Source organism: Carassius gibelio, chromosome B15 (assembly GCF_023724105.1).
Source record: "Carassius gibelio isolate Cgi1373 ecotype wild population from Czech Republic chromosome B15, carGib1.2-hapl.c, whole genome shotgun sequence".
NCBI lineage: Eukaryota > Metazoa > Chordata > Actinopteri > Cypriniformes > Cyprinidae > Carassius > Carassius gibelio.
In genome coordinates this window covers 19,054,657-19,076,748 of record NC_068410.1, presented here as the reverse complement: position 1 = coordinate 19,076,748, position 22,092 = coordinate 19,054,657, and the positions used below count along the sequence as shown (strand labels likewise).

Genomic DNA, 22,092 nt, shown 5'->3' with positions numbered 1-22,092 from the left:
GATGGAAAATCTCCTCTAGAGTTTCAGAATAAGTCTCAACAATGTTGCAAAATTTACTCAGAATTTTTAAAGACATCCAAGTGTGAAATGTTAGCTGTGACTACATGCTTACTCATAATGCTCAACATGGGATAACAAACTGTTGCTGCCTCTCACAGTTTCAACAAAGTCCTGGGGTCTATTTGTCATCTATTATGAATCATGACTATTAGCATCATTGCTACTGTGCTCCGTATATGTAAAGGGACCCATTGAAATTAGGTGGTCCAGGCATGTTGAGTGCAGGGAATACACAAGTTATCATTAAGGAACCCTTGGGGGTTGGTGGCTAGGTCCATTTTGGCTAGGTCAATTTCCCTGCGAATATATATTTGATCATGTTTTATATGTTTTCTAATAAATGACAAGACTCTTTCAAACACTGGTGCAAGTGTAGCATTTTACTCAAACATTTATAAGGTAACACAGTTGCAAAAGGTCGCCCACAGTGACAGCAGGTATTATCTATATGATGTATTCACACAGGTCATAACCACATTGTTGTAGCATAGAATCAGCCAGAAAACTACAAGACTGTATGAATAAAAAGAAAATTGTGTGTGGGGAAAACTGTTTGCAATTCATGTCTAAAGCTGAGTAGACACTGTGATTTTACCATGATTTCGGGGTCATAAATATATTTTTATTGTTGGTCACAGGCAGCTTAGTATTGTTTCAGTTTATTAAATTTGAGATGAATAGCTTCCAGTGAAGTTCTGATTAAAAATGTATTAAAAATGTTATGTCCTACAATGTAGTTCTCTAATGAAGAATTAATTAGGGAACAGCCATTGATGCCAATTTTACATACTATACAAATGAATGTGTAAGAACTGACAAGGGCGAGGAGTGAAGATATTTGACGTTGCATAGTCTACTTTGGATTTTACTCAGCATCTCACTGGGGTCACATCATACAATCTGACAAGCAACTATTGTAAAGACGTCAAAAAAATGCACATCTTAAGTTAAAGAAAAAGAAAACCATTAATAGTATGGCTTTGTTTCCGTCACACGAACACTGACAATCTACCATTAATTTCCTTAAATGTTTTGGGTTATATACTCTTGTTAATTCATCTGAGAAATGGTTGACTTAATGAGTGATGTAGTGTGGTGTGAATGCATTGTAGAACATCTAATTAAGCCTATCTCACACCTCCAGAGAGCTTTCAAAATGAGACCTCAATTCTTACAGCTCTCCAATGGAAACGGCGAAACCACATAATAGCAAAACAACTGGCACTTGCTCCTGTGAAATTATCATTACTTTAGCTTTTGCCACTTATAAAAGGTCAGGCTCAGTCTCTTGAACATTTTCTGGAACTATGCCTATCTTCAGAAATGTAGCAGTGTTCCAGTGTGAGCTACCTCGTATGTGTCTTAAAGCAGAGCACACAGTCCATTACCAAAGGCAAAAGGCAGTCATTTGATTGAACTCAGATTGCCGGAGCCCTCTTGAGAGTGTCTGGACTTGAGAGAGAGAGAGGGGCTCTGAGGGCAAGTTTCAGAGCAGTGACCTATATCAGATAAGCAGTGATCCTTAGAGGATTGAGAGACTGATAGGGTTTATAAGACATTCTGCATCATTTGTTTTCTGGTATGGGTGAGAGCTAAAGCAACAGCGTTAACCGCTTATCCTCTAAATGAAGATACAGCAGGGACAGAGGTGATGGGAAAGAGGTAACTCAGCCAAACCCCCTGATATTTCCCTTGCTACTTCCTAATAGCTGGAGAGAGAGAAAGAAGGAATTGACAAAGAGCTGTCAACATCTAGCTGTGGTTTGCTGGTACTCCCCTTAGCCATAGTAAGTTCAAGGACAGGGTATTACCAAAAACATTCTTCTATGCCTTCAGTAAAAGCCGCTCTGTAAATTTGTGTTTAGTATCAGGGGTTTTCATTCAAGGTCCAAGGGATACATGAGGGAATCTTGAGGCTGAATCACTAATGTCCACAGAAACATCAAAACAAAGCTGAGAGCCTGAGTATTCTCTTTAGTCCTCATGAAAGAAAAGCCTACCAACAAAAAAACCCTTCATTCTCATATAAGACCATTGAATATTGGCTGGAATACCACTCCAGTGCTGCGAAAGCCTCTTAATGTCTTAGTGCTCCTTCTGATTAGTCTGTGTCGATGTGCCACGGATCTTCAGAGGCAGCTGTCGGGGATGGGGCTCTCGGCTGATTGGCTCTCCTTCACAGCTTCCTCAGAAATGAGTGTCAAGCAGGTGGCAGGGTTGCGGGAAGCACAGCGAGATAGTAGCTCCTGTCCACTACGTTTGCAAGGGCACAGGTAACCCTGCAGGTGCATGCGGACCTTGCTGTGCAGCGAGGCATAGATGAAGGGGTTGTAGCAGGCTGAGCTCATGGCTATCAGGTGGCAACTGACCTGCAGCACGTTGACGTAGCGCTTGTCCAATATCTGGAAGTCCGAGTCTAGATCCAGAAGGAGATTGAGGACTTGCAGCGGGAGCCAACAGAGGGCAAAGGCAAGGACGGAGGCCACCAGAAGGGAGAAAGTCTTGTGCCGCTGCTTGCTCCATCGCTGCTGGCTATGGGACGACTCTCCAGGCATCGTGTGTTTTCGGAGGTGCATGCTGATGGCACAGTAGGAGACGCTTACAGACAGCAGGGGGATCATGTAGGATGCCAGCAAAAAGAAGCAGGAGTAGAGCAAGCGCTGGCGTTCGGCTTCCAGCCAGAATTCCTCGCATACTACCAGCTCCATGCCACTGGGTCGCAGGTCCACATAGCGTGTATGAAGGGAAGGAGGAGCAGCCAGGGCCAATGAAACTGCCCAGACACCCAATGCCACTGCACCACAGCCCCACACTGAGATACGCCTCCGCACTGGATATGCCACCACCACGTAACGGTCCATGGCGATGGCAGTGAGGGATAATACAGAGGCGAAGACCGTTGCACCTTGCAACAGAGGAATAAGGTGACACATTGGACGGCCGAATGCCCAGCCATGTGCATCAAAAGCATACGATGCTGTCAACGGCACACAGCTAAGGCACATCAGCAAATCCCCAGCTGCCAGGTTGCCGATGAAGAAATTGGTGGCATTGTGGAGCTTCTTGTCCGCCAGAATGCAGGCAAGAAGGAAACTGTTCCCGACACCAGCAACAACAACGACCAAGGTGTAGAGTGGAATAAACAGAGGTTTGAAACGTAAAAGCAGCTGGGTTCCCGAAAATTTATCCAGGGGGTCTGTTCTATTCGTAGCTCCGAGGGATGCATTAATGCCGGCCAAAACTTGTTCCAGAAGAGGATCCATTTCAACCTGTGACAAAAACATTAATGAAAAACAAAGACAACCTTTATGCACAAACAGGTACACACTCACTCATCCGTTAGAGATAAACTCAGTGTGAGATTGGCACATGGAAACGCTGTTGCCATGCTCTTGATGGAACCCCTTTTAAAAAGTCTTTCTCTTTTTGTCTTGATGAGACTTGAGCACCCTCTAAGCACTAAGCAGAAAGGTTGCATTTCACGGATCGAATTAATTGCTCAAGCAGACTTTTTTTTTTTTTTTTTGCTCAAGGTGAGTCATAACGTCTAATTGCAGTGTTATTATTTAGTATTATCTAGAAGAAACTTCAAAGGTATTTACCTTTATTTAAAGCCACATTGTCTGGAATAGGTAATTCACAAAGATGTACTGGTTATCAGCATTCTGAATGGAGGAAAATTTGCATTTGATGACTCTATAATTACTTCCTGAGTATATATCAAACTTCATTACAGGATGTGTGATTACATGAATTGATTATTACAATTGTAATTATACCGCATGCTTAGCAAACATGAGTGGACAAGGCCAAAAAGTAATAATGATGGTTATGTATATCAAATGTAAATGCAGTTAATAGCTGAAAATCTTTATCTAATAACAATGTTTTGCATTTTTTGTTTTTGTTTTTGTTTGTGCACTATGATACAGTGTGTTCTTAATATGCCACCTTTTTTAATAGCGATAGAGATTAAGTATAAATGAAAACACTGTTATCAGCGTGTTATATTAGATATGATATCTGATGGTGCCATCAGCTGCCAGTAAAACAGACAGCGTGTGGTCAGGATTCGAAAAATCATACGCACTGAATTTTGAAGACTTTTAAAATTTACAGTTTAAAGCAATTGAATACAAAAATAATGAATCTGAATTTAAATGTATTATTTTTAATAGTAAAACAATGCAGCACTGAATCCACAATGTGTGTAAAACATAAATTAAAAAGTGTTTTAAAAGCAATTACAATTACAGCACAGTTTTGAAAAGGCACATGCAATGTAAATGACAAGCAAGTGTGTGTTTGTCAGAGAAATTGCAAAAGACACACAGAAAGAGTACCTGCTGCACAAAAGCTTGATGTATATCAAGGTGTGATTTTTTTTTATGTCCCCTCAGTGTTCTTCCACAGTTGAGATATTATAATTCAGCTCCAAATGTCCACATCCATAAATGATCCTCTGTGCCCAGTTTTCCATGTGTATCTGATATCATTTACCACTGTCTCACAGGAGGAGAGTGGTTAGTGAGGTGCAAATCCACCAACCCAATGGTCTGTGGTGGAGGGGGTGCTGGGAGGCTGAGAGGGAATGAGTGAGCAAGAGGGAGAGAGAGAGAGAGAGAGAGAGAGAGAGAGAGAGAGAAGGGGGAGTGACTCTGTCTTCTGTCACAAACGCAGTAAGAAAACACAGTTCTCCTACTGAGACCAACCTCCTTTTTTTCTTTCTCTCTCTCTCTCTCTCTCTCTCTCTAGATTAAAATCCACATAGAAGCATATATTTCAGAGATTTTTTTTTTTTTTTTATAAAAACTCAATCTTTAATCTCTCTTTGAGAATTTTTTTTTTTTTCTATTCCCCAGCTTGGTATCTGAGAGCAGCTGATATTTTTGGAAAAACCGGTTGGTGATTGTTTTGGTGGAATTCACAAAACAACTTTGGGATGGCTAAATTGTATATAAAAATCTGTAATCAATACATTCACCATACTCTCCCAGCTAATTAAGTGTCAAGACTTATATAAGTATGACAAAGAATGTATTGCATCCTAAAATTTTAAGTTAAAGCAAGAGATAAAACCAAAAAAACAAATCAACAGCAGATGTCTAGCTATCTGCCTTCATTAGTGTAATAATTTTTTGGTTTCTCAGTGATTATATAGAAAAGCGACAACATCATGTGATCATAATCAATTAACTCACAGAGAGAGAGATCACAAGCCCGTGTATGTTACAGACGGCCATCTCCCATATGTGCTTCAGCACAATAAAATAGCTTTTTCTCGAAAAGAGCATTCACGGGTGTGTCTTTTCAAAGATGGTGTTGCGTCTGACAAACTCGAAGTTGTGTCTTTGTAAAGATGAGATTACTTCTTCATCTGGAAATGACTGCTATGCTTTCCCAGGCCACCATGGGGGTATGGCTCAAGTGGAGATCTCCACCGTGTCCCGAGCCCAAACATTTGGAAAACTGGTTCTTCGGGGTGACCAGGGCTGGTTCTCAACTACCAGCCCAGGTGCCATTCTTCCCGGAGCTGGGGCTTACCAGGTTGTGGAAGGCACCTTTTCCTGCCGGAAACTGACCTGCTATCTCCCCCCCTCCCCCATTGAAGCAGTCAGTTGCGATGCAGTTGTAACCTAATAACGCCTCCAACCAGCAGGACAAACCATGCCTCCCCTCCCAGGTCTGTAGGTACTTATCTGTTTTGTCTGATGATGCTTATGTGGATTGTGGAGAAGCTGCATCCATCTTACACGCTACAGCGCTACTGCAGGTTCTTCAGGCTAAAGCACTAAGAGACCTGCACGAGGGTGGAGACAATCCAGAAGTTCTGAAAGAGCTCCAAACTACAACTGACCTCTCATTCCAAGTGACGAAGGTCAGGGTTCCCACTACTCCCTTCAGGGATCAGGTGGTGAGCCTGCAAGAACTACCCCCAGAGGAGGCAGACCCAGACCTAGCTTTGTCCTTTGTCCCCTGGAGAGTGGATTCCATCACCCTTGCTTATCAGGCACAGGGTGTGCCCTGCCGGTCTGAGTGCAAGCATACTCTACTAGAAATGTTGCATCCTCCTGGTCGTTGGCTTGAGGCACCTCACTGAAAGATATTTGTAGAGCTGCGATTCTAGCCTTTGTGTGGAGCACAAGGGTAGAAGCACTTAGAGACCCAATTTTAGTGTTGGCTTGCTTAAACCACGCCAAAGAGTCTGTACTGTACACCCTGTCGAACTCTTTTGTCCCCTTAGCAGCCAGACGTGGCATAGTATCCGGCACCAGACACTCACTCGATGAATCTGTGAAAACCGGTAGAGGGCTGGGTTCTGTATATAGAGACCTAAGTGGATCCCATATGTGTAAAGTCCACGATATAGCCTCAGAGTCAGTGTTTGCCTGGCAGACTTTCTGCCATTTTCCAAGAGTTATAATCACCTCTAATCTTCCATATTCACCTAAATGGTAGTTCATATGTGTAAGTGCTTTTGAACCTCCTTCGGGAAAGATGGGGCCTCCGCAACATTCCTGTTCCATGTGGAATGGGTACATTTTCCCAGTGTTATCCAATCTTAAAGAATGGGCAGTGCTATGGCTGGCCTTCTTATTGCCAGCGCCAGCCTACGATTAAAAGGGGGGGCTGGAGGCTCGCACAGGACACTGGAAGGGGCAGCACCCACAGTGTTTTGGTAGGGAACATAATTCATCAGTAATTAGCGATGTGTCATCTCCATTCCCTCTTTCAGGGAACATCTCAGTTACAAATGTAACCCTCTAACCTGGAAGGAGGGAACAGAGATGTAACGTCCAGTCGCCACAGCTGCTGTACCACCGCTGAATGGTCGGGTTACCAGCTCGGCTCCTCTGTGAAAACCTGGTATGCGTTGCACCTGCTGCCTTTTTATGCTCACACTATGATCAGTGGCAGCAGATGCAATCACTGAATTCCAATGTGCATTGGCTTGTTTAGTTACACTCGAAATGGATTGGTCTTTCTAAGCAAGATCCCAATTTGTCAGTCATTACCGAAGTGACAACTCCATTCCCTTCTTCAGGGATCCAGGGTTACATACGTAACCGAGACGTTCTCTATGTAACACAAAACAATCGAACAGGAATGAATATTATGGCAAAGGTGTTTGCAAATGTTTGCTTTTGATATGTGTTTGTGATATTTTGAATGCAAGAGATGTGAAGCATTTTGTTTGTGTAATTCTTGAGTTTGTGTATAAAGTTTTTAAAAAAAGGCAAAGTTTTGAAAATATATGTAAGCAGTTGAAAAAAAACCTTGTAATATATAAAAATGTATCTATAGGAATTTTTATAAATCATTTTGTGACAAATTAGCAGAAGATGTTTCACTCTCTGCCTTCATCAGTCTAATAGTTCTTTGTTTCTCAGTGATTATATAGAAACATCATGTGACCATAATCAATTAATCCACAGACTTAAATTCAACAAACACAAACAAATTGATGGGAAACTTGCAGCGGAGAGAGAGATATCAAAAGAGAGAGAGAGAGAGAGAGAGAGAGAGAGATATCAAAATTATCATTCAAAGATGACATTGTCTGTAAATAAAACAAAAATGTCTCTCTTTGTATGGTTTCTTTTTTTAATCAATATCGCCACGTCAGCGGAAAGTAATCACTCATTCAATACTTATACATTTAAGTTGTTCTGTATCGTGATTAGAATCAATACAGTGTCTAGCAATTAGAGATCACTTACTTTGATTCTCAATGCTCTTGACGTTTTCCCTACATACATACATGAACATTATATTAAATATATAATTTTTTTTGTAGAATATGTTATAGCCTACAAGATTTTATATAATACACCTGTTTGTGTGGGAAAACATTTTTACATTGTAATACCGAAAAAAAAAAAAAAAAAAAAAAAAAAACTTTTTGTCATCACGTATAACTAGTGTTGGGTACCAAAATGTACCTATGGAACCGGTATGCATTGAACCAAATAAGAACGCAGATTTCGATGCCTCATTTCAGTGCCTCTTAAATGCCTGAGCGAAAAATTGAAATATGTGTCCTGGTTCTCCGAAATGTACTCAAGACGCATGGGAATCGCTAGGCTTTTTTAGCGGGGCCATAGTATTTAGCTCCATAAACTGTACACAAATTTGCGATCGCCTCAGAGTCAGTCCCCTTAAATTTCATATGATACTGGCATCAGACCCGTCTCCTCTCTGTTTTTCAGCGCGCTCTTCAATCCGCAGACCGCGGCACAGCAGCACGAGCGGACTCAAACAGAAACAGAGGACACAAGGTGTGTGTTTATTGTTCGATTGTCAGAATATTTGTATCTGTGCAGTTCTTTGTCATACATACAGTTTACAAAAGGTCAAGAGAGAGCAGTTGGTTTCTCATCTACCGTAAAGTTTTCGCTCTTTTCACCGCTCCACAGGTGTTTCGTCCAGCGACAATCTAGACCTTAACACATATGAACACATACTTTAATTAAACTTATTTAAAAATACTTCATCTAATTATATGTAATTTATACATATACTACTGTGTAAAAGACTTAGTCTTAGGCAGTCGGTTGTCAGACTGCTTGTGCATTCAACCATCTCACTAGATTATTATTAAAATTAATTGCAAAATGAATGTTTGGAAATGTAAACTGATATCTCCTACTGACACATTATAGCAAAAGATATGAACTGGCTTAAAACCCTTTTTTGAAGTGAAAACACTAATGTGCCTAAAACTGTACTTTACAAACTACATTGTTGCTACTTTATAAAGAATGAGCAAACAGTCATTCACAGAACTCATTAAAGACAGTGACAGACAGCACTTATTTTTAACTACATATCAGAGTGATTGACAGAGATACAGTAGAAACACTATGTGTGATTTTGTATTAAATAATGACCCAGATTGTGAAATACATTTATTAGCTTTAGAGTAAAGGAAGCTTGGGAAATGAGAGCATCCAAGGAGAGTGTGAATTCTATGAAAATATTTTAAATATTTTTAATGTTCTTTAATGTTATCCTTTTAAGGGTTTTTTAATGAATTTATTTTTATAGAAGTATCGGTTCAGGCACCGTTTAGGCACTGGTTCCGTTTTAAAAGTATCGAAATGGCACCAGTATCGTGTAAAACACAATCGATACCTAACCCTACGCATAAGATCTCATCTAACTATGTTCACCATATTTTTCGATTTTATTTTTTTGTAAGAGAACATTGGAGGATATATATATAAATAAGGAAAAATCTGAAGCTAAAATAAACCAAAATGTATTTAATAATAAATACAATATTAATAATAATAATAATAATACAAATAATAATAAAATGCATTTTGCAGACAGAATATTTTCTTGTGTCACAATTTCTGAAACCTGACACTCAAACCCCAGAACCACACTCCAAATCACATACACTAATTCTCAGCTTTTATCTCAGCTTTTAAGACACTTTTTGCATAACACAATACACAGTTCTCTATGTAACACAAAAATCTTACAGAAATTAATATTATGCCAAAGGTGTTTGCTTTTGTGATTTTTTTTAAGACAGTGCTTCATATTGCAAGAGATGGGATGCATCAAAATTCTCATTTGAACCCAAAGATGACATTGGCTGTAAATAAAACATCCAAAATGCCTGTCTTTGTATGATTTTGTTAAAATCAATATCTCCACATCAGCAGAAACTAATCACTCTTTCAATACTTATACATTTAAGTTGGTCAATATCGTGATTAGAATCAATACAGTGTCTAGCAATTAGAGATCACTCACTTTGATTTTTGACATTCATCGCCACTGTCATTAATTTGGGAAAAATCACTACATCCTAGATTCTGTCTTATATTTCCTAGACAACAACTTTGATCAACTTTTCATTGACTATTGTGGATGTTTTTATTTTATTGTGATTCCCAGTGATTGAAAACAGCCCTCTTGCATTTCCCCAGCATGATGACTATGCTACTTACTAAAATGCCCTTGACCACAACAAAAAAGCTGAATGTCAGACAAGTAATTCCTTTTTTAAGCATCACTTCTAATCACCATTAGCTTTGCTATTTGCATCACAATGAGAAGGCAATCATGTGTATGACTCTGAATGAGAGTCATTAAGCGATCGGAATACAGGAAACTTCTCATGGCATGATGTGATTAAATGGTCAACAAGAAAAAAAGAGTTTCTATAATGAGCAAATCCAACGTGGAATGTACTGATTATTTAAACACTGAATTACACTAAAAGGAAGAGTAAAGTTTAAAATCAAAAATGATTGTTTGATGCAAAGACATTTAATTCGCATTAATTCATGGTAAATGCCTTATCTCCCTCAAAGGACAGCTGACTTGGGTGTTTTCAGTTTGGACAGTCAAACTGACACAGAGTGATTGTTTTTGAGGGGGCTGGCACGAGGCTTAACGCAATCAATTGCCATCTTGTTGATACCCTGAGAAGAGTGAACTAAAAATGGGCAAAAAATTGAGCAAATAGAGTGAATTTGAAAGGTTAATTGCAATTGTGCCTGTCTAAGTAAATGTCTTGGCATAGCTAGTGTTCTGAATTTGACTGCGGGCAAAGCCTTTGGTGTAAGACAATCAACACTAATAATTTTACCCCTCATGTCATGAGGATTTTGACCTCTTTAGTCACCCAACCCTTGTTCGTCCCCTGCGACCGCTCTCACATTGTGATGGTGTCACATGCAAGCTATTGCTTTTGCTTGACGAGGGGATGAAATAATAGCATAAAAGAGATCAGAAAGAGAAGACATAGATTCACTGAACATTATTTTGGCTGGGGTTAAAACTCATTCAATGGCACTGACTCATAATCAGTTTACCAGACTCAGGCACTGAACTTTTCTGAAAGTGCAAACCCCTTTTCCAGATCAGTTCCATAGGGCTTTATATAAGGCTCTTATTTTTGAATGAAACAAGATATTAAGTAAGAGAAAAAAAGCATTTTATTCATTGGGGATTGATTGGTAAAAATGAAATAATGTATCAGCCTTGATACTTCTATGTCAAGTATAATTTTTCCATCTACTACAATGGACTTAATTATGAAGGCTTGTTTCCTCCATAATATAATTGATCATTTAGTTGAGTGCTTATAACTTCCTCTTTTCTTCTTCTCGGAATTCTGAGTTTATAAAGGGTCAATAAATGTCAAGAACGATTCAGAAACTCACAAAGTTTGAATGTCTAACAGAATGCATTTCTGTACTGTATGCGTGTTTTAGTGTATGTGTCATCAAAGGTGAAGTGTGTAATTCATGCACCACTTGCGAAGCCTAACAGAAAATAAAATAGAACACAGCAATTTTAAACTCATTTCCATATGAAACAAACAATGATACATGGAGCTGTGCACAAATGTCACCTTCACACAAATTTCTGAAATTAGTTTTGTCACCTAAGAAGCTTTTTCAGATGATTTCTTCAGTCATGTTGAGGTTTTAGCATGCAGCCCAGAGTCAGCTGCATAAAATTGGATCTTTCTCTGTTTGGCCATTTCATCAGTGCTAGTAAAGAGAACATGCTTCTTTTCCACTTTCACCTTAACCCAGACCCCTCAGGCTTTTAGCGTTCAGTATGTTTCATAGTTTATTTATACCCACTCACACAGGAGATAAATAACATGGTAAGAACTTTGAAGGTGCTGCTCAGTTAGAAGCTCTTCCATCTGAAAAACACATAGAAAACACACATTCTATCATGAACATGTTTGTTGCATCACAAATCCAATAAGAGTTATGCTATGCATTTAATGTGTTCCACTTTAAACTGATTTAGCAACATTCCTGCAACCTGATTGGCCATCTGACGCCTCCGGCTTGTTGTCCAGAAAGAAATCCATGTGTGATGTCATATTATATCAGATATTATATCACCCCCCCCCCCCCCCCCAGAATGTTAGCAGTAGAAGAAAAATGGTGTCACAATTTACTCACCCTCATGTCATTCCAATCCTGCATGCATTTCTTTCTTTTGGAGCAAAAAAGTAAAAAATTTGAATAATGATGGAAACCAGACCATTTTTGTTCCCATTGACTTTCATTATGTAGAAAAAAAAAAAAAAAAAACGGAGGAAAAAAACCCAATATCATATCATATCATATCATATCATATCATATCATATCATATAATTTCATATCATATAAACAAGCATGGTGTTGATTTATGGCTGATTCAAAAAAAAAAAAAAACAAAAAAAAAACATTGCAAGAATTAGATGTTTTGTTTCCCGGTCTTTTCCTTGGTGAAACATGTTCATGCCTTTATCACCAGCAGGGTGGACTATTATAATGGGCTCCTCACAGCCCTTCCCAAAACGACCATTAGACATCTGCATCTCATCCAGAACACTGCTGCCAGGATTCTGACTAGAACCAGAAAATCTGAGCATATCACACCAGTCCTCAGGTCCTTACACTGGCTTCCATTTACATTTAGGATTGATTTTAAAGTACTTTTACTTGTTTATAAATCACTCAATGACCTAGGACCAAAATATATTGCAGATAAGTTCTCTGAATATAAACCTAACAGATCACTCAGATCATTAGGATCGAGTCAGTTAGAAATACCAATGGTTCACACAAAACAAGGGGAATCTGCTTTTAGTTACTATGCCACCCGCAGCTGGATTCAGCTTCCAGAAAAGATCAGATGTGCTAAAACACTAGTCACATATATATATCATATATATATATATATATATATATATATATATATATATATATATATATATATATATATATATATATATGTGTGTGTGTGTGTGTGTGTGTGTGTGTGTATATATATATATATATATATATATATATATATATATATATATATATATATATATATTTGAATTACCATTGTGTACGAAATGTGCTATATAAATAAACTTGCCTTCATTCTGTAGAGATGAAACCAACTGGGCATCACATTTTGCAATGTTCCCTTTTTAAGTTTTCATTGAAAAGTTAAAGGACGTTTTTATGACATGAAGATTGTATTATGAAGAAACTGGTTCACTGTTGCACAGCCTTTGATGTCTGAAACTCTATTACCAGAAGCTGAACATCCAAAATAGAGCTGAGAGCAAGACAGTAGGGGATGTATGAAGCGTGGTTCAAAGGAAGCTGGACCAGACTGTGAACAAGGGTTATATGCATTTTTAAACTTAAATTCAGTCATACTTTTATTTTGGATATATGTTGGAAATTCAGTTCTGTTAGGGGGTTTCCTACTATTTTTTTTTAACAGTTCCCAAAATTGCACAAGCATTTAAACTAAATGACAAATTCCCAAATCTAAAACACATTTTTTCCCCTTGTATCATTTATCATTTTAGAAATTTTTTATGCTAAATGATTTGTTTCTTCATTTTTTTTTTTATTTTTTTTTTTGATGTACACATTTCATGTTGGTCAGAGGGATAGAGGATGTGGAGGATGACTAACTTAAACTGAAAGGGATAATAATGTGTGCACATTTGTATGAATGATGTTCTCCTAATCTAAAAAAAAAAAAAAAAAGGATGTACTATACACAACATATTCTTAATACTTAAACTGACTCAAATAATATGTTGTTGTATGGTTATAAGGAAGAAAAAAATATGACAAGGTTTAATATAAGAGAAGAGCTGAAGGCCACTATCAGAGCAACCTGGGCTCTCATAACACCTGAGCAGTGCCACAGACTGATCGACTCATGCCACGCTGCATTGCTAAGTATTGAGTGCTCTGTACATACTCATACTTTTCATTTTCAAACTTTTTAGTTGGCCAAGATTTCTAAAAATCCTTTATTTTTATTGGTCTTAAGTTATATTCTAATTTTCTGAGATACTGAATTTGGGATTTTCCTTAGTTGTCAGTTATAATCATCAACAATAAAAGAAATAAACATTTGTAATAAATAAGTCTGTGTCAAATTTTTCTAATGAAATTAGTGAAATCAGCTTTTTGATGATATTCTAATTATATGACCAGCAAGAATGCATTAATTTGAAATTAATCTCGTCCTACTGCTAACTTGTGCATTGCGGTCAGAAATTGTTTAACTGATCTGAAAAGCCGCCTCGTAACTATGGCGTGATAATGCGTCATGTTCCACCGCTGAGGTTACTGCAGATGCTCCACGTTGGGTTTACTCAAAACAAACAGACTCTAAATGTCTCTTCATGTGTTGTGTATGTCTTAAAAGGTTTAATTGGTAACACTTTAGAATAAGGTTCCATTAGTTAATGTTAGTTAACTACATTCGTTAACATGAACTAAGCAAGAACAATCCTTCTACAGCATTTATAAGTCTTAGTTCATGTTAATTTCAACATTTACTAATGCATTATTTAAATCAAAAGTTGTGCTTGTTAACATTAGTTAATGCACTGTGAATTACCATGAACTAACAATGAATAACTGTATTTTCATTAACTAACATTAACAAAGATTAATAAATAAAGTAATAAATTTATTATTCATTGTTTGTTCATATTAATTAATACATTAACTAACATTAACTAAGGGAACCTTATTCTAAAGTGTTACCGTTTAATTTGATCTCAAAGTGCATTATTGGGGCATATAAGAATAATGCAAATATCAAACGCATAGAAAACCCGTGTTGCATGACAGAGCAGGCTTTGTACTACTTACAATGTTTAAGTGTGTGCGTGTGTAATAAGAATAAGATGTAGTGTGTAGTAAGAATAATACATGATTATTCTGACCTCTTGTGGTGAAGTTACTCAACTGCTGACAAAGTCTAAACTGTTCTCTAAAGAAAAAAATAAATAAATACATGCATGTACAATTCAACTTCACACATCTATACATGTGTAATCTAGATATCCATTTTCTATAAAACCAGTGCAGTTAATTAAATTACTTTTCATTTGCTCCTTTTTCCCATTAAACTTTAATGTATTTGATGATAATTGCTCCTACAAATTAGGGCTTCAGGTCAGGCTGAGAAAAACCAAAATATGGAAAAACGTCCAAGAGAAGTCCATGTTAAATAGAACTCTGTACATAAACCTTTGCTTAATCATTTATACCATAACATGAGTAGCTCCAAATGGAAACTTGTCTGTCACTTAAAAAGTCAAATGGCATCATAATACATCATAATATTAATCCATGGAGCCTGAGCAGCACCAATACAGACTATAAAAGTGTCTGTGTTTTGTATTTCTTTAAAAGTTCTATTTTAATTGAAAGCACATACTTGTGCCACAGAACAGTTTTCCCAAAATCTGATATAAATGAGAAGTGCAAAAGTTTGTCACTATATAGTAATACTTTCATGTATTATGATTTGACAATAGCATTATTTTCAGTCCGTATAAAGTGCACTGTAAAAAATTTCTTGTTGTTTTTACAAAAACTTTTTGGCAGCTGTGGTTGCCAGAATAATTTTGTAAAAATACAGAAAACTGTAAACACATTTACGTCAAAAACTGTTAATTTTACAATATAAAGCTGTAATTTACAAACAAGAAAATGTGAATATAAACCAGTAAATTCAACAACACACAAAATTAAATCTGTTTTGTACCTTGAAAATACTGACAACCACTATAATAATAAAGATGGTACTGTATAAGAGAAAGCCACATGAAGTATCAAAGCTCATCACAAGTAGCTTCACCACAAGCAGAAGTATATATTAACATATAGAAGGTGCACATTTATGGAAACACAAAACACCATCATGGTAACACACGTGATACTTAAATAATGCAAAAAACTTTCATTAAGCAACAGAAGATGTAACATAAAGCTCAAATGTACATAACTGATAACAAGAACTATTTAAAAACATGATTATTTAAACAAAATACTTTCAAACGTGGAGTGTCACGCAGGGAATTCTGGGAATATCAGTTTACAGTTTTAGACTGTAAATTATACATTGATTTGTTCTTTTTTTACTTCTAAAAGCTGTATAATTAACAGAATTTTACTGTAAATTTACATTAAATGCTTTGTTAGATCTTTTACAGTTTTTCCCTGTATATAGTACGGGAACTTACTGTTAACCTATTATCAGTTTTTTTCCATAGCGTTTTTACAAAATTTTACAGTTAGAATTACACTTATTTTTTACAGTGTGTGAAATATATATGAATAAAATTCAAGCTCCTGCTGGTAGATTACTCTTTCTCCATCAAGTCTTAATGCGAGAAGATGAAGGCTTTCTGAAGGGGGTTTGCATGCTCTCCTCATGTTGGTATGTGTCCCCATTCCAAAGATATACAGGTTAGGTAAAATGGATACACAAAATTTCCCACAGGATAGTCTCAGTACAAGGTGCATTCCTTTGACACACCCATTCAATAACATAACCTTAACTAAAATTCTCCACTGTCCAGCCTCCCTTATTACTTTCTCCTCTTCCAGTGGAAATTATGTTTTTGAGAAAATCTTTATCATGATTAAAATTTATTTTGAATTTACTGTACAGTTTGTATACATTTTGTAAGCATTAATTATTGCATTAATTAAGTGGTTTGTGAAACCTAATAGACCATGACTCTGAATGCTACCTTACATGCAATGCGAATATGACCCGGAAGAAATGACCCGGAATAAGAAATAAAAAAGGTTTAAAGGTAGTTTTTAATTAAATTGTTTTACAGTTGTTTATTAGTAATGAAGAACATGCAACATTTATAATGAGTAACAGTGCCATTTTGCCATACATCTTATTGTAAGTGTATCAGAAGACATTAACAGTGAGTATTACTGAATTATTATTAGATTTTTACACTAAACATTATTTAAGATGCAAATAAGTGAATTTATAAGTCTGAATTTAAACCACATTATTACAGGAAAGAGTTCATCAATTCTTTCATCGACTGGCATGTAAGTGATGAATCAGAATTTCACCTTCTGTTGATTTTATTTAGAGTTATGTAATAGTGTTGAAGCTCTGTATTAGTAAACAGTTTTATCAGCTGAAGTAAAATCATCAGAAACACAGACAAGTACATAATTATCACTCTGTAATTTGAAAGGCCTCCCTCAAGCTCTGTAGTGCATCCTTCTGAGTGATATTTCCCCATGCTTCTGGTAATTTTGCAGGTGCACACTGATATCTTTGAGCAAATCTACTGTTGTACCTCATGAACACATATCTCCAGTAGACTGCAGCCCCATTATTCCTAGGATCTTCTGGGTAAATGTTCCAGTCTGGGTAAATAGACTGGTACTCCTTAAAGGGCAGAGAGCGGCCCGCTGTATCTCTGTTTTGAAATTGGTTTTGTCCTGTAATATCTGCAGAGCAGGTGTTGTGAGACAGAGTGGTCGAGTTGGCATTGGTATAACACACTAGACCTTTGGGCCGATGCACCACCGCTTCGTGCACTTGATGCTCTGTTTCTTCCAGGTCACATGGAGCTTTGCAGAAAGGACAGCGCTTATCGCACCCCTTGACTCTTTCATATAGCATGTCCTGAAGTTTATCAGGGAGGTCATCCGGGACTTCAATGACATCCTCATTCTCCATAAATTCCTGATTAATTGATGAGGATAACTCAGAGACTGACTCCTCTAGGTTTGCAAAGAAATGTTCACGATGTGTACTTATGTCAAACAACGGTTTCTTCAAGATTTGAGTTGGAATAGTAATTTTTCCTTGACTCTCCAGACTGGCACAAACTTCCTCAAGTAGTTGTCTAACATTTCTCTGTGCCCCACTACTAGATTCAGATGCCTGATTAATGCACCTCTTTACCCAATCAAAGATTTGGTGCATCCGCTGTTCCCTGCGGTCTTCGATCATAACAGAACCTGACAGATGAACTCTGATAAAGTTCTCAATGCTCTTCCTTTGGAAGCTCTCATGGGACTGAAGGTACTCATGGAAATCCTCAAAGCTGTCCTTAATTAGCATTTCTTTAAGCAGACTGTAGTGGAACTTCTTTGGTGAGCTATAAAGTTGTGCATTTTTGTTCTTGAGCATATCATTAAATATCTGTCTCTCCAAGCTGTTGTAGATGAAGTCTTCGACTGTTGGCTTGAGGCACTTATTGGTGAAAGTCTGAGCAGCTTTTTGACACTGGTCCCTTTTTCGGAACTGATATATGCAATTCAACATGTGCCTTTCCCTGGTCTCGTTTAGGAATCTATCTTTTATTTCCTTTTCCCTTATGAATGACTCCTGCACCTCTTGAAAGGATTCTGCCGCTTTGCCACAGACATATCCTTTAATGTCCACTTCAAATTTGGGACTCATCACGAATGGCTCTCCTTTTAAAACTTCTAGACCCTTGTCCACGGTTGCAAGCAACTCTCGTATGTAGCTATCTGAATAGACCTCTTTGTGGCACACTTTATCTGAGACTTTTCTGTCGCAGTCTTCTATCAACTTATTGGTGAATCTTTGTGCAACATCCTTGTTGTACTTCAGTGTTTTCTTCATCTTACTACTCAAAGCGAAATGGGCAGTCTTCACTTTAAAGCCGTTGAGCTGGTTTGCATCTCGGAGTCTTATGTTTTGTCTTTTTAGACCACGGTCACTTAGGTTTTTCTTTAGCTGCTCCACCATCCTTACAAAGATTTCTTGTGTCTCTATGGGGGGATTATTCATGTTGGATGGGATATTTTCCCAAACACTGACAAATTCACGTTCAAGTTCCTTGTCATCAATCACACAGTTATTTTCCTTGGAGGTCTGCAAGAGTGAACGTAGCCTCACCTCCAGGGCTGCTTCAAGTGATGTCAATAAGGCGTGCATCTTAACTATCATATCATGACGAATGGTAGCAGACTCAAGTTTCTGGGCAACATCATATGTCATTTGCTCTTGAATGTGGTCTACTTTTTTGTTAAGGCTTACTTTGTAACTTTCCACTAGGCCAATATCAATATCCTCCTGCCTAAGGTAGTCCCAGAGACTTGTTTTAATGTGGTCTCTTTCTGTATTGATTTGGGTAGCTGCTTCATCTCTCAGGATTCTGAGTAGCCTATCTGAATCCAGGTATTCTCTCTTTTGGCTTGCTGATTCTTTCAACTTCATGATGTGATTGTCCAATTCATCCACCCAAAGATCCAGTTGATCATTGAGGTGCTTCTCTCCCTGTGCGAGTTTTCTGCAGAGACCAATGATGGCATCAGCTGTAGCCGTGTCTCCGAACTTTATGTCAAAATTTGCATTTTTCACCGACTCCCACAGCCTTAACATATACTCCATAAATGCACCCAAGCAGGTTGGATGGCCGTTTGTTGCCTTTTCATGGAACATAGTCAACAGTCTTTTCTTTAGTCTGAGAATTGCATCACTGTAGATTTGATCATTTTGTGAAGTCCCAGAGCTGCTGCCTGTACCTCTCCTTTCACTTGTGGGAAGTGTTTCTCTTTGAGATTCATTTGGGAGCTTTTCTTGGGTCAGTACATCAATTACACAACTCATGATTTTTCCATCCATTCCTGCTCCCTCTGAAGCAACCTGGAAGGTAGTCTTCCTCTCCAAGTTCCGTGTGCAGAGTATAGCATTGACAGCAATCTGAAGGTTGCGTCTTGTTTCGATCTGATCCTCATCTGGTAGATTTATTAGTGTGATGTCACTCAGTCCACTGACAAATGTAGCCAGTTCAGTGGCATGCATGAGGCTTCTTTCTGTTGTGGCATTCAAACCTTCTGTGCTTATCAACAACAGAAATTCACAGTCCATCTCCATTCTGAAGTTGTCAGGCAGGCTGAGGAGAAGCATGTATGCCCCTTTGATATGCCTTCTACCCCACTTTGGGAAGTTGACCCCAAACAAGGCAGATAAGATCTCTGCATTCTTGGAGTTGTGGAAACCTAGGATTGTCAGAACTCTCATGCGACTGAACTTTGGCAGCTGCTTGTGAACCTCGTAAAGAACGCTGTATACCCAGTTCATGGGAAATACAGAGGCATCCCCATCATAGAGTTCAAGGGGAACTCCATGCAAGAGTAGTTCAGCCCCTAAATACGGTAAGCGGAACATGTCGTACAAGTCGCTGTTCGGGCCACGGAAGTATCTTTCATAGACCAGTCCCATCTCTCGAAGTAAATGTTCAAGTCCAATGCAAGGTTCTTGCATTTGTTCCTCATTTGCTTCCCTTTGATCAGACATGTTACCCAACTGCATAACTTCAAGTTTCACTCTCATCCAAGAGAGAAAGAATGCCCGCTTGGTTGTGTCAAATGAACAAAGAGCTGCAGTAAAGGCTCTCATGGCTGTTGTTAGTTTATAATCAAGCAGTTGTTTTATAAGGTTTTCCTTCTCCCCTGTTAAGCTCTGGGATGCATGCTGTATGTTACGTGCCTCCTCCTTCTCCAGCTGACACAATTGTTTCCATACTGTACCTTGCAGGGGCAGCTGATTCTCCAAATAGCTAGACACTCCATCTTCAATTCCACTGAGGACTTCTTCAACTTCACTGAATGCCATTCGACAGAGCTCATCTTCATCAACATTAATGTCGAGGTCATTGGCCATACCAGCTGTACCTACAAGGTTTGTGGTGTGCAGGTATGCAACAAAGCGATCCAGAACATCTCTTAAGTTCTCAGCAATTTCTTCCTCATCACCTTCACGGCCATTAAGCATGGTTCCATCTGGAAGTTCTAAATCCTTCATCAGCCTTTGTTTAATTTTCTCATTTTGATTCTCTTGTCCATCCTCTGCTGATGCTGAGCAGTCTATTATAATCATGTGACTTGTATTGTCCCTCCATGAGGCAAGTAGATTTCGTTCCTTGGCACCAAAACTTCCACAGAAAACTATGAGGACTGCAGATGTGTAACACAGAAGACTCATCTGTTTTTCACAGTCAGCTGCATCTCCACGGAGATTAGCTACTAGCACAGGACGAGAAAAGATGTTGTTATGATGATCTCCTGAATGCAGGTTCCAACAAACCTCTACCAGACCATCAGCGAGAACTCGGGGCAGCTGCCCTCCCTCCATACCACAGTTTATGAAGCAGTCATTTTGCTCATGTGGACCCCCAAGAACGCGGTTGAGTACCCGAGATTTTGAGATGTTGCAGGAACCTAGCCTCACTGCGGAGAGAAATGGCATCCTGGAATCAGCCATGTTCTTCATGATTGGTCCCTCAGAAGCTGACTTCCACTGACCGAGAACTCCTCTAAATGGACACAGGAGGATGGTTCCATTCTTTTCTGGGTGAATAGGGGGAAGATACAGAGGCACTGCAAAGTTGCACTGCATCATTCGCTGGGCGATCTCTTGCTGTAGGAAACTATTTGTTGTCATGTAGATGACAACAACCAGGTCTAAAGGATTGATAGCGCATTGTGAATTCTCATCCATGTCCAAACCGTAGTCTCCTACTGGTACCTTGCAGCAAGTGCTGCGGGCTTGGGGGTTGCATAGCCAGAGCCGCCGGAGGAATGCATTTAAGAGCCCTGTTGGGTCCTGTGGAAGGTCATCTTCAGTGCTTGGAGTGCTTACATATTGCATTGCTGTAAGGTCCAGAGGTGCCACCTTTTCCCTGTGCAGGTCCAGCATGTGCAGTAAAATATGCTTGTCCCTGTCAATTTCAGACACTAGAGGAGAACCATATTTGGTAAATAAATTCAGTGTTATAATAATATAAAATTTTTCTAATTATAATAATTTTTCAATAAATTATTCTGTTATAATGTTTCTAAAAAGGTTGGAAAGAAATGCTTAATAATGAGATGATGGAAACAGAAATCTGATGCATATCGTAACTCTTACCTATCTTAGTAGTAAGGGGCCCCGGGTCGGGGACAGGCTTCCGATGTAGAGACATTGTTTTAGAATGTGTATTTAATTGTCAGTTAAAATTTGAAGGATCACATTGACCTGCCAGCCAAAAACAACATTATGTTATACAATGTCCCTCTTTATACTTCAGAAACTAAATTAATGAATGAATGAATACAAGTACACAACATAGAACATGCAAATACAAACGGCAAGTTTTAGCTCGGATTACATTACATTTAGTCAAAACTCAAAAGTCAACTCAAAAGTCAGTTTAATAAATTTTTTATGCAGCAACAACTTAAG

General features: G+C 38.3%; 2 protein-coding genes across 2 annotated transcripts; both read right to left on the bottom strand.

Moving 5' to 3' along the window:
• Positions 1-415: 415 nt before the first annotated feature.
• si:dkey-202l22.3 (7 transmembrane receptor domain-containing protein) lies at positions 416-4,601 on the bottom strand. The gene is made up of 2 exons (XM_052576813.1): positions 4,404-4,601; positions 416-3,329 (listed from the first exon to the last, which is right to left on the bottom strand). The coding sequence occupies exon 2, from the start codon at positions 3,321-3,323 to the stop codon at positions 2,190-2,192; it is 1,134 nt and encodes a 377-aa protein (XP_052432773.1). The 5' UTR covers positions 3,324-3,329; positions 4,404-4,601; the 3' UTR covers positions 416-2,189.
• Positions 4,602-16,683: 12,082 nt separating this feature from the next.
• On the bottom strand, positions 16,684-21,887 carry si:dkey-202l22.6 (interferon-induced very large GTPase 1). The gene is made up of 2 exons (XM_052576899.1): positions 21,778-21,887; positions 16,684-21,602 (listed from the first exon to the last, which is right to left on the bottom strand). The coding sequence occupies exons 1-2, from the start codon at positions 21,830-21,832 to the stop codon at positions 17,059-17,061; spliced, it is 4,599 nt and encodes a 1,532-aa protein (XP_052432859.1). The 5' UTR covers positions 21,833-21,887; the 3' UTR covers positions 16,684-17,058.
• Positions 21,888-22,092: the final 205 nt, after the last annotated feature.

Coding starts and splice junctions, on each gene's coding strand:
- si:dkey-202l22.6 (XM_052576899.1), bottom strand. CDS start 21,832: ATGTCTCTACATCGGAAGCCTGTCCCCGACCCGGGGCCCCTTACTACT. Junction 21,603..21,777: donor GCCCCTTACTACTAAGATAG/GTAAGAGTTACG, acceptor GTTCTCCTCTAG/TGTCTGAAATTGACAGGGAC.
- si:dkey-202l22.3 (XM_052576813.1), bottom strand. CDS start 3,323: ATGGATCCTCTTCTGGAACAAGTTTTGGCCGGCATTAATGCATCCCTC.